Source organism: Bufo bufo, chromosome 2 (genome assembly GCF_905171765.1).
Source record: "Bufo bufo chromosome 2, aBufBuf1.1, whole genome shotgun sequence".
Classification (NCBI taxonomy): domain Eukaryota; kingdom Metazoa; phylum Chordata; class Amphibia; order Anura; family Bufonidae; genus Bufo; species Bufo bufo.
This window is the reverse complement of record NC_053390.1, coordinates 511,747,355-511,763,064: the sequence shown is the minus strand read 5'-3', so window position 1 is coordinate 511,763,064 and position 15,710 is coordinate 511,747,355. Positions and strand designations below refer to the sequence as shown.

At 43.4% G+C, this 15,710-nt stretch overlaps 1 protein-coding gene across 2 annotated transcripts in view; it reads right to left on the bottom strand.

Annotated features, from left to right (window-relative positions):
* WRN (WRN RecQ like helicase) overlaps nucleotides 1-15,710 on the bottom strand; it is a 230,960-nt gene that overhangs the window by 71,719 nt on the left and 143,531 nt on the right. For both annotated transcript variants that reach the window (XM_040417879.1, XM_040417880.1), the window contains one exon: nucleotides 13,954-14,095. In XM_040417879.1, the coding sequence (XP_040273813.1) occupies nucleotides 13,954-14,095 (142 nt within the window). The remainder of the gene's footprint in view (nucleotides 1-13,953; nucleotides 14,096-15,710) is intronic.

Below are 15,710 nucleotides of genomic sequence, written 5' to 3'. Positions count from 1 at the left end.
ATATCTCTGGTTTGGCAGCAGATAGACATATGGGCTTTGTATTGTTTGAAAGCTGGCAACAACAGCATCTTCAGTACATGAGAAGATATCACTGTTAGAAATCGTGATGCATTGAATACAGCTGAAAGTTTTTGCCTGCGATTATTCCCAACTTGAGTTCTAACAATGATCTCTCCTGTTTAGCTTGGGTTAATGCTGTCATGAAATGCCAGCTTTCAAACAAGACCAGGCCCATGCTTCTAGCTACTAACATTCAGGAGATACCCGCAGCTAAAGCAGCAGTCCCCCCTTTACTTCTGCCCGAGCCCAGCTGCGGCAGAACAGTTAGGTGGTTAAAGTGCATCTGTCAGCAGATTTGTACCTATGAAACTGGCTGACCTGTTGCATGTGCACTGGGCAGCTGAAGGCATCTGTGTTGGTCCCATGTTCATATGTGCCCACATTGCTGAAAGCTCTGCTTTCTCTGCATTTGCCACGTCCACTGCACTTTGATAGACAGGGCCAGACATGATGAAGTTTTCACTGCCTGGCCCTGTCAAAGTGGAGAGGGCCTGGCAGTTACCAAAAGAGCAGAGCCTCCTAGAGGCTCATTTGCATATATTAAAACATCATTATTCTCAGCAATGCGGGCACATATAAATATGGGACCAAAACAGATGTCTTCAGCTGCCAAGCGCACATACAACAGGTTAGCCAGTTTCATAGGTACACATCTGCTGACAGATGCCCTTTAAGCCAAAATTCCATACATTTGTCAAAAGCCTTTGGAAACTGTACAGCATATGTGATATAGACCTAAAATATGGTGAGAACAGAGCCTAACCTTTTCTTTTCATGGCTGAGAGTATTAGCAAGAAAACTGTCAAGAATACATGGACTGATCAGAAACTGGATGTGACATTTTTACATTATTGATATCTGACGCAAGTACAAGGTCTACAGATTCAAGCCAAGTTCACAGAAGAAAAAAAAAGGAGAAAAATAAGAAAACTGCAGGGTTTGCTATATGCAGAGTGCCATGACACCAAAGGTAAAACATGACACCCCAGCACCAGATGCAAAACTTGTGCCTAATACTAAATGGGATAAGCCTACTTGGTGTTGATGATTAAAACCGGAAAAAAAACAAAAAAACACAGCAATGGAAAAAATAGACCATCAGTTTAATATCCTGTCATACCCTGTATGTTAGCTCATCTTGCATAAAGGTTATGAACACCTTGTGGGCGGAGGTGGGGGGTATTATTTTTTTTATTCTTGCATTTTACTCATTTTGGGCTAAAATCATTTTTTCAGTCTATACAGAAAAAGAACTGTTAAAAAAATCTTAATAGCCTTCAGTTTCAATATATCTGCACACCATCTTGCTTTCTGTCCTCATTATAACTAAATTCTTATTTGTTTGATAAGACTATGAATTAAATGAGTGTTTATGAGCTGTCAGGAGTTCAGAGATTAGGGTCACATATAAGCAAGCAGTCAGAGCTGCTGTCTGACGGATTCAATGTAAAACACAAAGCAAGACAGTTTGCAGATATACTGCAATTGAAGGACATAAAACAAAAACTGCTGAATATTAATAAAGACCAACTGAAAAAAAGATTTTTAGCCAGAAAACCCTCAAAGCTCCCCTCAAATGAACAAAGCAGCAGGTCAAGCATGCACACAGCAGTTCCTGATGTTTCAATCATCTCTATGGGAGTTCAGGAGACAGACTGGCTATTTCTAGAACTCCCGTATAGACTAATAGACTGGTAGTTTGAATGCCCAACCTTCTTCTCTGTTCATTTCAGGAGGCTCCAAGGGGTATGGCGCCCTCATTCTTGTGATGGATGGGGCCAAAGCAGTAGGAGCCTCACCGATCTAATGTTATGCGCTATCCTGGTGACAGGGGTAACTTAATTGTGAGCTCCATTGGGGATAGTGTGATGCTAATGTCTGTAAAGCGCTGCAGAATATAGTAGAGCTATCTAAGTGCATAAAATAAAGAAATAAACTAGTAAAAAAACAGAATACCCATTTAACTCCTTAGGACCCAGGACGAGAATGCTCATCCTAAATGGCCGGTACTTTGCGTCCCAGGACGAGTATTCGTGTCCTGCGGTCCTTCTCTTCCCCCACGTGTAGTGCCGCGATCAGCGGCAGAGATCCGGCTGTTACTGACAGCCGGATCCCTGCTGAATCCACCAGCATCAGTGATAATGCCGATGGCGGTGGATTAACCCCTCATATGCCGCGGTCAGCGCCGACAGCTGCATGTGGGAGGTTTGCGCTCCCTCACCTCAGCCATCGGGTCCCAGCCACAGCACCCATGGTTGCCATGGCAGCCCCAAGCCATTCCAAGGCGTGTAATATACTGATAGTCAATGCAGTACAATACAGATGTCCTAACCACTCTGGTGAACACCATAAAAAAAAAAATCTACAAAAAGTGTAATACCAAGCGATCAAAAAGTCATATGCACCCTAAAAACCGTCATCTCATACAGAAAAAAAATGAGCCCATACATAAGACAGTCGCCCCAAAAAAAAAAAAAAAACGATGGCTTTCAGAATATGGAGACACTAAAAAAATCTTTTTTAAAAAAATGCTTTATGTAAAACTGAAACAAACAACAGTCATATTTGGTATTGTCGCGTCCGTAATAACCTGCTCTATAAAAATAGCACATGATCTAACCTGTCAGATGAACACTGTAAATAACACAAAATAAAAAAAACGGTGCCTATTTTTTGTTACCTTGCCTCACAAAAAGTGTAATATAGAGCAACCAAAAATCTTATGTACCCAAAGATAGTACCAACAAAACTGCCACCTTATCCCGTTGTTTCCAAAATGGGATTTTTTGGGGAGTTTCTACTCTATGGGTGCATCAGGGGGTCTTCAAATGTGACATGGCAACTTAAAATTATCTCAGTGAAATCTGCCTTCCAAAAAACATATGGTGTTCCTTTCCTTCTGCGCCCTGCCGTGTGCCCGTACAGCAGTTTACGACCACATATGGGGTGTTTCTCTAAACTACAGAATCAGGCCAAAAAATATCCCTGTGAAATCTGCCTTACAAAAACGAAATGGTGTTCCTTTTCTTCTGTGCCCTGACGTCTGCCAAAAAAGTGAAATTCTGAAATTTCATCTCCATGTTCTATTAATTCTTGTGGAACACCTAAAGGGTTAACAAAGCTTGTAAAATTAGTTTTGACTACCTTGAGGGGTGTAGTATCTAAAATGGGGTCATTTCTGGGTGGTTTCTATTATGCAAGCCTCAAAGTGAATTCAGACCTGAACTGGTCCTTAAAAAGTGGGTTATATGCGGAATGTAAAGTAATAACTATGTTTGGAGTTATTACTATCTTTTACAAAAGTAGAGAAATCGAAATTTGCTAATTTCTTTACATTTTTTATTATAAATAAAAATGAAATTTTTTGACTCAATTTTACAACTGTCATGAAGTACAATATGTGACGAGAAAACAATTTCAGAATGGCCTGGATAAGTAAAAGCATTTTAAAGTTATTACCATGTAAAGTGACATGTCAGATTTGCAAAAAATGGCCTGGTCATTAAGGTGAAAAATGGCAAGATCCTTAAGGGGTTAATGTGTGTTTTGAATGTTATGGACTTCACTCCTCAGTCACTTGACATGTAGGCTGCCATAACAAACACGCTAGTGTCACACCGCCAAAGCCAGAAGTGGATCTGGGAAAGAGAAGTTTTATCCTTCCTTTATATTTTACATTCCCTTCCAACCCACATCTGGCCACAGCTAAAAAATAAGAATACTGCATCAAAAACTGCCACAAAAAGCTGTGTATGACACTAGCCTAAGCACGCATTATAGCAGCCTACATTCTGTGTATAATCCATGTATACTTTATAGTTAAATGTGCCTAAACTGTATAATAAAAGGTAGCTATACAATTTGGTTTATTAAAAGAAACACTGACTAATAATTAAGTGAAGCTGATACAGGTAACTGAAGATTATGTGCATCGTGCATGATCTCTGCCTTTGTTGACTGAGTCTTAATACGGACTCCGTTCTATAACATCTCATTAAATGTGGGCAAACCTCTCATTTCTTTGTTTTAATTTTTATTTACATGGGAGGTTTCCTTTCTGGAGAGCTCTTAATCTTCCAGCGCAACAAAGGCAGTATAAAATTTCATCAAATGCAACTTCCTAATTCGAAAGTTCCCAGGAGAACTTTTCCTACAGCAGACTGACTAGTTTTCAAATAATAAGACGAAACCTGATCCCCTCCTGTGGTCTGCTTCAGATATACCTGAAAGCCCATGTGTACCTAGTTATCCCAAGGACAAAACATGCAGGTGGAGGAAAAACAAGGAAAATAATAATTTCATCAACTGCAGAAAGAAAACTTTTAATTTAGCCATGCTTTGCATTACTATTCGCGCACAGATGTGTATGAACCCGTCTTACCATTGTAGAAGTGTATTCATCTGACAACTGTATAAATGTACGCAAAAGTATCAGTTTTATCAATGTGTAATGTAGAAGCTTATGTGGGTTACCAATGCAGGGGGGATGGGCTTGAATGTGTATCCTACTAGGTCAGTGCTTCTTAATTATTTTCTGTCATGCCCCCCCAGGAAGAAGAAAACATTTTGCGCCCCCCGCGCGACTGTAAATAGTAACATTTGTCTATAAAATTGTAATAAGTACACCTCTGCATAACACTGTATCCTTATTAACATATAAGAGAATAAAAAAAGAAGTTTGTAAAATACAAAGATTAAAAGCATAAAAATGAGCCACACTTACATCAGTTGTGGAGCAACTTTTCTGTACAGAGGACCGATTTCCGGGTCTAAAAGTCACACGGGCGAGTTTGGCCAATCAGGATAGAGCATCATCCAGGGTACTGCCTTCTAGTTCGTATACTTTTTCCTCCTCCATCCCCTGGTTACTATTTCTTTTCCCCTTTTCAGTTTTATTATCAGATTTTGTGTTTGTCCTACCTCCTCTCCTTGACCCCTGCTCTTTATGTTCTTTCTGTGCTTCAGCTCTTGTTTTCCCACCTGGTGATGCTGCAGATGTATCTTTGCGACTCTGCCTTGATGACATGCCGGCGTCCTGCTCTTTCTCCTCTGTGAGTGGCACTAGGAACCGGCGTATTGATTCCTGTATGTCTCCACGGGTCCTCTGCATGTGTCACGTGCGTTGGCGGTCACGTGGTCCTCCGCGTCGGGCTGCTACTGGGGCTGCGCTGGGACAATCTCCAGTGATCGCGCCGCGCTGCTCCCTCTCTCCAGCCGTAGAGTTGCTAGGCAACCAACGCCGTGTGGGACGCCGCTTGCGAGTGAGTCGGATAATCCGATCTGGACATCCAATATGACAGTGTTTGCCGAGGTCAAACGAGCCCCCCTTTACGGAGCCTCGCGCCCCGCCCCACTATTTGAGAAGCACTGTACTAGATATATGTCACCACTGCAAGTATGTTAACATCCTATGTAATTGTATTTAACCTGTAGAGGACCCGCGCCAGACATGGAAAAAAATAATTGTCATTTTTTATTTTCACAGCCAAGCGTTTCCTAATTCTGTGAAACGCCTGATGGGTCAAAGTGCTCACTACACACCTTGAAATATTCCTTAAAGGGTGTAGTTTCCGGAATGGGGTCACTTTTTGGGGGTTTCCACTCTAGGGCCACCTCTGGGTGTCTTCATATGCGACATAGCTCCCAAGTACCATTCCAGCTAAATCCGCTCTCCAAAAGCCTGCTGTGTGGTACTCCTTCCACTCTGAAGCCTGCTGTGTGCCCATACATCAGTTTTTGAGCACACATGGGGTGTTTCTGTAAACTCCAGATTCTGGGTAATAGATTTTGAGCTTTGTTTGGCTGTTAACCCTTGATGTGTTGCAGAAAAAAATTGATAAAAATTTAAAATCTGGTAAAAAAAAAAGTGAAATTTTGAAATTTCACTCCTATTTTCATTTAATTCTTGTGGGGCACCTAAAGTGTTAAAGTTTGTAAAATCAGTTTTGAATACCTTGAGGGGTGTCGTTTTTCTAAAATGGGGTGATTTATGAGTGGTTTCTATTATGTAAGCCTCAGAAAGTGACTTCATAACTGAACTGGTCCTAAAAAAAAATTGAGTTTGGAAATGTTCTTAAAAATTTTAAGATTTGCTTCTAAACTTCTAAGGGCTCTTTCACACCTGCGTTATTGTCTTCCGGCATAGAGTTCCGTCGTCGGGGCTCTATGCCGGAAGAATCCTGATCAGGATTATCCTAATGCATTCTGAATGGAGAGAAATCCGTTCAGGATGCATCAGGATGTCTTCAGTTCCGGAACGGAACGTTTTTTGGCCGGAGAAAATACCGCAGCATGCTGCGCTTTTTGCTCCGGCCAAAAATCCGGAACACTTGCCGCAAGGCCGGATCCGGAATTAATGCCCATTGGAAGGCATTGATCCGGATCCGGCCTTAAGCTAAACGTCGTTTCGGCGCATTGCCGGAGCCGACATTTAGCTTTTTCAGAGTGGTTACCATGGCTGCCGGGACGCTAAAGTCCTGGCAGCCATGGTAAGTGTAGCGGGGAGCGGGGGAGCAGTGTACTTACCGTCCGTGCGGCTCCCCGGGCGCTCCAGAGTGACGTCAGGGCGCCCCAAGCGCATGGATCATGTGATCGCATGGATCACGTCATCCACGCGCATGGGGCGCTCTGACGTCATTCTGGAGTGCCCCGGGAGCCGCACGGACTGTAAGTATACCGCTGCCCCGCTCCCCGCTCCTACTATGGCAACCAGGACTTTAATAGCGTCCTGGGTGCCATAGTAACACTGAAAGCATTTGGAAGACGGTTCCGTCTTCAAATGCTTTCAGTACACTTGCGTTTTTCCGGATCCGGCGGGCACCTCCGGCAACGGAAGTGCATGCCGGATCCCAACAACGCAAGTGTGAAAGAGGCCTTAGCCTTCTAACGTCCCCAAAAAATTAAATGTAATTTTCAAAATGATCCAAACATGAAGTAGACATATGGGGAATGTAAAGTAATAACTATTTTTGGAGGTATTACTATCTATTATAAAAGTAGAGAAATTGAAATTTTGCTAATTTTTTATTTTTTTTGATAAATCTGGTATTTTTTTTATAAATAAAAATGAAATTTTTTGACTCAAATTTACCACGGTCATGAAGTACAATATGTGATGAGAAAACAATCTCAGAATGGCCTGGATAAGTAAAAGCGTTTTAAAGTTATCACCACATAAAGTGACACGTCAGATTTACTAACAATCGCCTGGTCCTTAAAGAGGACCTTTCACCTATTCTTACTCTATGAACTAAGTATACATACATGTGGAGCGGCGCCCGGGGATCTCACTGCACTTACTATTATCCCCAGGCGCCGCTCCGTTCTCCTGCTATGCCCTCCGGTATCTCCGTTCCCTAAGTTATGGTAGGCGGAGTCTGCCCTAGCGCTGGCCAATCGCATTGCAGAGCTCACAGCCTGGGAGAAAATAACCTCACAGGCTGTGAGCTCTGCGCTGCGATTGGCCAGCGCTAGGGCAGACTCCGCCTACCATAACTTAGGGACTGGTATCTCCGCCTACTATAACTTAGGGAACGGAGATACCGGAGGGCATAGCGGCAGAACGGAGCGGCGCCTGGGGATAATAGTAAGTGCAGTGAGATCCCCGGGCGCCGCTCCACATGGCTGTATACTTAGTTCATAGGGTAAGAATAGGTGAAAGGTCCTCTTTAAGGTGAAAAATGGCAGGGTCCTGAAGGGGTTAACCAAGTATATTTACATGTGTTTGGCTAATTTCAGGGTATGCAAATGAGCACTTAGCAACCTCTGCCTCTAATGCCACCAGATAGGGGCAAGCACCCAAAACAGCTGTCTGCAGATGAGGTGCTGGCATAGTTACTAACCAAGTCATGTCTCAAGGCCCGTTTACATCATTGACTTACATCTGGACGCATTAGGGCTCATGCACACAAAAGTGTTTTTGTCCGTCTCCATTCCGTGTTTTGTTTGTGGCCCGTATTTGAAACCTTTTACTTCAATTGGGCTGCAAAAAAAAAAAACGACGGAAATGTGCGTTCCATTTCCGTTCCGCAAATAAATAAAACATGTCCTATTACTGTCCGCATTATGGAACAGGACTAGTCTATTATGGACCGGCAGTTTTGTGAAGCAAAATAGGGAATGCACACAGCCGGTATCTGTGTTTTGCGGATCCGCAATTTGCTGACTGCAAAATAACAACGGTCGTGTTAATGAGCCCTTAGAGGTAGAGCTTGCCAAGAGCTCATCTACAGTCCCTCTTCCAGAATTCCAGAGGAGCATTGCCTGGCCTCTAAGACTCCTTACACTGTTTAGGACGCTCTCCATAAGGAGATATTGCATTCCCCAAATTGTGGCTAATATCACACAGGCAGTAATCCAATACTAAACAGTGAGCGCTGGAAATCCAACCAAAAATCCTCGCATGAGTGGTTCTCCGCACACACCTTTGGTGTGTACAAAGAAAATTGCAGCACATTGTATATTTGTCTGTTCTTCCTGCAAGACTCATTCATTCAAATAAAAGGGTCTGTGGGAAAAAAAAAAGACTATCCATATGTGTGCGGTCCATTTTAAAATTCATTCATCCATGTTCATTGTCCAGAAGACGGATGAGTTCACTAAGAACCATCTGAAAGAAGTCTTAGGGCCAATTCACACAGTTTATTAGGACGGATTTTGGAGCATTTTCAAAATCCGCTCCAAAAAAGTCTTAAAAGAACCTCCCATTTATTTGGAAAAATGAAGCAGCATGCCCAGGATGCAGAATCTCCCACTGAAATGAATGGAAAGCAGAAAAATAAAAAACAGCTCCATACGCGCCCATGCGTTTTTTAGCACATTTTTTTGTGTAGTTTTTTGGTGCGTCAAAAACGGAGTGAAAAAGCTCCCTACAAAAAAAAAAAAAAAAAGTGGATTCCAAGTTGAATTATTAAAGGCGGATTTTCAAAATCCATCATGTGAACATACCCTTACGGTATATTTTCTGTTAGGATTTGCAGGCAGAAATTTCAAAGTGTATTATATTAGCAGCTAATTTTTACAAATCTAGGATGAGCATCTTCCCCACCAGTCCTGCTCCGAGCATCCTTGACCCTGCAGTATTGGGCCGTAAAACTAAGGTTGTGGTCACACATACTGTGAACATTGTATTATTAAACCAGTCCAGAGATCAAAATCTGCAGATTGTTTGCATTTTACATGTCTGCGTCCCACAATTTCAAAAAGTGTCACCTCCCGTGACATGTCTGTTTTAGTAATTACTTCTGGAGCATCTATTCATACACATTGTGTCATTCTCTGTTACTCCTACTAAAGGCTTATAACCAAGACAATCCAACCAAGACACTTCATGTAACTGAAATGTGTACACATAGAAGCAGCTTTCACGCATTAGGGTACTTTCACACTAACGGTTTTATTTTCCGTCCTAGGGGCTCAATACCGGAAAAGAACTGATCAGTTTTTTCCCCATGCATTCTGAATGGAGAGTAATCCGTTCAGTTTGCATCAGGATGTCTTCAGTTCAGTCTTTTTAAATGATCAGGATGGAGATAATACCACAGCATGCTGCAGTTTTATCTCCAGCTCCAAAAAAACGGAACACTTGCTGGAATGTATTAGTGCCGGATACGGCATTCAAAATACCGGAATGCCGGAAGCGCACTTCTGGTCTGCGCATGCGCAGACCGAAAAAAAAATGTGAAAAAAAATCAAAACGGATCTGTTTGTCTATATGACAAACGGACAGACGAATCCGTTCTTGCAATGCATTTGTAAGACGGGTCAGGATCCTGATCAGTTTTAAAATGCAATCAGTTGGCATATGTTTTGAAGGAACTGCCTGCTGGATTCCTCTGCCACAAGTGTGAAAGTGCCCTTACAGGTCATTCTTTGCTCTCCAACTTCACATAATCCTCATCATGCAGGAAGTGTGATAACCAGATGACTGCAAGCATCTGGGGAATCTTTCATAACATCTAACTCGTAAAAAGGACTAGTGCAGGGATGGGCAAACTGCGGCTCTCCAGCTGTTGTAAAACTACAACTCCCAGTATGCCCACAGCAGGGCATGATGGAATTTGCAGTTTTACAACAGCTGGAGAGCCGCAGTTTGCCCATCCTTGGATTAGTACATATGGGGCGGAGGAGAACTGAATGGGTTTTCTCATATAGTTAACACATTTCTATATGATAGGACCCCCAGCTTTCTGCCATTAATGAACAGAAGTAGTTTATTCTTAACTATGGGCTTGGCTACTTTGGCTAATAATGGGGTGATCCTTCCCTTTATTAACTCCATAAATTTTAATATAGCATATGGAAAAGGCATAAAGACGACAACTTCTAAGGGGGGGGGGGGGGTATTCCCTTCATATTTGTTCCAGTATATCCGCTCAGTGGGCTCTAGGACCCCACGCAATCTGGAGAACAAAGGGACAAAGCTTCATTTGCCAGTTCACCTGCAGAGGGATCCAGCAGGCCACCAACTGTGCAGGTAATTGCATTGAAGCTCCTTGAAGTAAATGAATTTCCCTTTATACCAAGGATCAGGTAAGTACTCCTCAACGAACCCTGATCGATCAGTAAGTGGTGGTATATCATAGTGATATGCTATCGCTTACTGTAGGGAAAACCACTTTCAGGGGAACCTGGTCATCTTGATTAAGCACTGGTAAGTGCAGTACTACATGAGTGGCAGTGGCCACACTGACCTCCGATCAGTACTTTATATACCTATACTACCCGATCCCCGCAACCAAGCTTTACTGCAATACACTGGCTTGCACATATAATGGAAAGGATCTCCTAAGAGTCCTCTCAATTCTTTAGGCTACTTTCATACTAGCATCTTGGCTTTCCGTTTCTGAGATCAGTCATGGGCTCCAAAATGGATCAGTTTTGCCCTAATGCATTCTGAATGGAAAAGGATCCGCTCAGAATGCATCAAGTTTGCCTCCGTTCAGTCTCCATTCTGCTTTGGAGACGTACACCAAAACACTGTAAGCAGCGTTTTTCTGTCTGCCATGTGGTGCGGAGCAAGACGGATCCGTCCTGACACACAATGTAAGTCAATGGGGGCAGATCCGTTTTCTCTGACACAATAGAAAACGGATCCATCCCCCATTGACTATCAATGGTGTTCATGACGGATCAGTCATGGCTATAGAAGACATATGGTAATACAACCGGATCCGTTCATGACAGATGCATGCGGTTGTATTATTGTAACAAAAGCGTTTTTGCAGATTCATGACAGATCTGCAAAAAAAAGCTAATGTGAAAGTAGCCCTACAGGGAAGCATTGAGCCGCACGGCAGGTGAATTGAGGGGGAAGGGGGGACATATAGCCATATAAAGTACTGATTGGAGGTCTGCGTCACTCCTCATCTAGTACTGCAGCTTAAAGAGGTTAATTAACAGATTCCTTTTAATGCGACTCCTTGACTTTAGGCCTCTTGCACACGAATGTTGTGCATCCGTTCTGTGCATTGGGGACCGCAATTTGCTTCCGTTCCACATCTCTGTGATTGCTGACCCATTCAAGTGAATGGGTCCGCATCCGTGATGTGGAGTGCACACGGTCCTGTGCCCGTGTATTGCGGACCTGCCGTATGCGGGCCGCAATACGGCCATGGGCACACAACGTTCATGTGCAAGAGGCCTTAGTTTAATGACAGGACTGGGCCTAATCTGCACAAGAACAGTGGAGCAGAAACTCTAAGCAAGTATCATGGATGAATAAATATGTAGGTAAATGTCTAAGATTTGTACAGATAACAGAACCTTAATGAAGCTAAAGGTGCATTTACACGCTTCAAGGAAGGGCAATTGTCGGGAAGGGAGCGTTCCTTTCTGCCAGTCGGCTGTTTGCTCAGAGGAAGTGAAGCGCTGCATGATCTTCTCCATAGTATGACAATGAGTGATCACTACTGCCATCTTGTCCTCATACGAAATCACTGCTCCTGGGAAGTAGAGCGCTGTTTAGAAGGTGTGTTTGCTCGTTTATCGGGTGATCTGCGGCACCTTTAGATGGGCAGATTATTGGGAACAAGGGTTCGTAGGAAGTACATTTGTTCCCAAATACCGGGCCATGTAAATCCACCATAAGGCTACATGCACACAACCGTATGCGTTTTGCGGTCAGCCAAAAAAAAAAAAACGGATGCCATCCGTTTTTTTTTTTTTTTTTGCGGATCAATTGTAACAATGCCTAAAACGGACAAGAATAGGACATGTTCTATTTTTTTTTTTTTGTGGGGCTACAGAACGGACATACTGATGCGGACAGCACACCGTTAAAATGAATGGGTCTGCATGCTATCCGCAAAAAAACCCAGAAACAAACAACGTTCGTGTGCACAATGCACGGGCACCAACCGTGGCCCAGCCGTATGGGGATCGTGGACCCATTCACTTGAATGGGTCCGCGATCCCTCTGTTCCGCAAAAAGATAGAGCATGTTCTATCTTTTTGCGGTGCGGAGGCACGGAACGGAACCCTAGAAAGCACTCCGTAGTGCTTCAGTAGTGTTCCGTTCCGCATCTCCGGATTTGCGGACCCATTGAAGTGAACGGGTCTGCCCGCCTCTTACCACTAGGGGAGCTGTGGGGATAACTGTATACCGGTTTATTACGGACTTCAGTCTAAGTTGTACACTGTAAGCCTAAGCTTCCCTAGTAGTGGCTGCAGGTAGCCAGATATCTTATTTCATTCTGTACCTATGCTGGAGATTCGGAGCTCTGTATCAGACAAATGGAGCTTCCACAATATATAAGACATATTTAAGGGGATTTCCGAGAATGAAATAAATGTTTGTAACAGCTGGTCTTTATCTACACTGCTGCAGCGATGACGAGCCAGCCACCTGATGGGAATCACTGACCTCAGCCATCTCATGCTGTACACCACTGGGGCCAGTGATTGGATGCATTGGCTACTGTATTCTCCTGTTATAGGTATTGTTGCACCTTTCCTATCTCCAATAGTTATGATGCATATAAGTTTTAACTGTACCAAAATAGATTATCTGAGCCCATATTTGTAGACTATAGTTCAAGGGAAAAAAGTAGAATGGACATTGATGTCCATGTATATCTATCTGTACAACTAATACCTTCTGACTGTAGGCTCAGCATTCATGTCCCTACAGAAGTGTACTTTGGCATCATCAGAGTAAGGGCTCGTGCACAAGACCGCACTGTATTTTGCTGTCCACAAATTGTGGATCTGCAAAACACGCATGCCAGCTGTGTTCTTTCCGCAATTTGTGTAACTGAATGGGCGACCCATGAGAGAAACTTCTATTCTTGTTCGGAAAACGTACAAGAATAGGACGTGTTCTATCTATTTTGCGGGCCCACAGAACAGAAGTACGGAAGTGGAGAGCACACGGATTGCATCTTTTGCGGCCCCACTGAAGTCAATGGGTCTGCATCCGAGCCAAACAGCGGTCATGTGGATGAGCCCTTAGGCTGTGGTGCGGTCACACACACAGCATAACCATATCTAAAAAACAGACCATAACTTCTGCAGAGACCAAAAACCCCAGCTGCTACGGAACCTTGTAGAATCACACATGTAGATGTTGGAGCACTTATTGATGCAGTTTATTGAAAGCCAGAAGTGGATCCAGCAGGGATCAAACATATAAGCCCTTCCTTTATATCTCCCATTCCTCTTGAACTTTCTCTTGCTTTGGCTCAAAAATTGTACTGAAAAGCTGCACCAAACATTTCATTTAGTTTACGGACCTTCTATGCTTAGTGGGTGCTTCATGTCAATCATAAAGCCGAACGTGCTTTGGTGTGGTGCAAACACTATGTGAAGACGTGTAATATTGTCAAACTTTGGTGTGGAGGGTGCATTATGTCATATATCAGAAATTTGGATGTGGTCTTCACACCATTTACTTACTGAACCACGGAGAAATAAAACAGGGACGCCTGTTCCAAATTTTTCCCCCAAAGCTTCTACTGCAGACAAAAATTGGAAGGCTTGAGGACCAAAGTCTTGGAGGCTGTCTTCTTGATCAATAATTGAAATGTTGTGACTTAATCTAAAAGGCAGATAAAATTATTAGTCTGAACAAAGGAAAACATTTCTTTTAAAGCAGTACAAGAAAATAGAGTCTCAGCATCCAGTAAACTAGAAATTCTGCTGACAAAAACTGGGCATACACATTCAATAGCTGTAGGCCGACAACTAGTTAAAGATTTTCACTTTAATCAGCAGTATCAACCCTTCCAGGCAATACTCCTGGGTTAATAAAGGGGATCCTACTGACAAGATGCGCATTAGATGTGCATTAGCTAAACCCAAAGATTTCGGCCGAGCATCTAATTTGTATGGTGGCCTCCCGACTAGGGGAGCTAAGAATCGGGCATGTTAGATTTCAACTGTCCAAACCCTTTGTTCTCAGGAGATATTCCACTGCCAAAGGTGTCTGGCAGCGGGTTCACTATATATGCATGCTTGGTAAGAGAAGGACAAGAGAGATAGGTGTGAACAAAACGCGTATTCACCCCACAACTTGTGTGTATGGCCAGCTTTAGTCTTATAAAATATCCTAAGCAACGTGCCTTCCTCCCTCAATACCTCTGCCAAACTGAAGAGAGGAAGCCATGTACCCCTAGGCCACCAGGACACAAAAGTGGGAAGGCGCGTACTAATATGGGCTATCTGTCTTTCACAACTAAAGCTTGGCCTGCTCCTCAAATACATTAAATAGGGGGCTTCAATGACAGGGTTTCGGTGAAACGTGCAGAAACTGCGGCATGCTGTTATCTCGGTGGTAAAACATGGTCAGGGACACACTTAGTATCTTGGTAGTGCAGCAGTATGATGTTTGCCTGGTTAGAGCTCCATTTCTGAACACATTACAGGAGGATTGTCTAGTCTCCTGGAAGCAGAAGCAATAATCTGGCTGTCTGCCCAAGACAATCACTAATGTGGCACCAACAAAATGAGCAGATTATTATATATATGGAAAGAGTCCAAGAGTGGAAGCACATTAACTGGAATTCAACATTTATATCAGATTAGTAAAATAAAAGTCCACATAATGACTAATTCATTAGATCTGAATAAGCTAAACTTAAAAGGGTTTTTAGAGAGTTTAATACTGATGACCTATCCTGCGGCCTTCAGAATCTGATCAGTGGGGCTCCGACACTCGAGACCCCAACCGATCAGCTGTTTGAGAAGGCACTGGGCTCCAGTGCCCCTGCCTTCTCGCAGCTTACCAATCACAGGGCTGTACATTGTATAGCGGCTCTGTTTAGTATTGCGCTCATCCCCATTCACTTCTATGGGGCTGAGCCGCTCCTAGGCTACGTGACCAATAAACGTGTCGGCACTGGCCTAGGAAAGGCTAGAGAAGGCCACAGCGCCCCATACTAAAATAATCAGTAGTTCCGAATACAACATTTGAAAATTAACGTTCTTAGGCTTCTTTCACTCTGGCGTTAGGCTTGTCTGGTAGGGGAACAGCCTGCTGGATCAGTACTAACGCTTGCACATGTGTGCTGCTGGAAGTTCGGCCTGGCCCCATTCACTATAATGGGGACGGGCGGGAGATGCGGCCCCAGCATGGCAAACATGCCGAGAGGCGGTCGGACAAAAACCGCAGCATGCTGCGGAACAGCTTGCCGGACAAGCTTAACGCTAGTCTG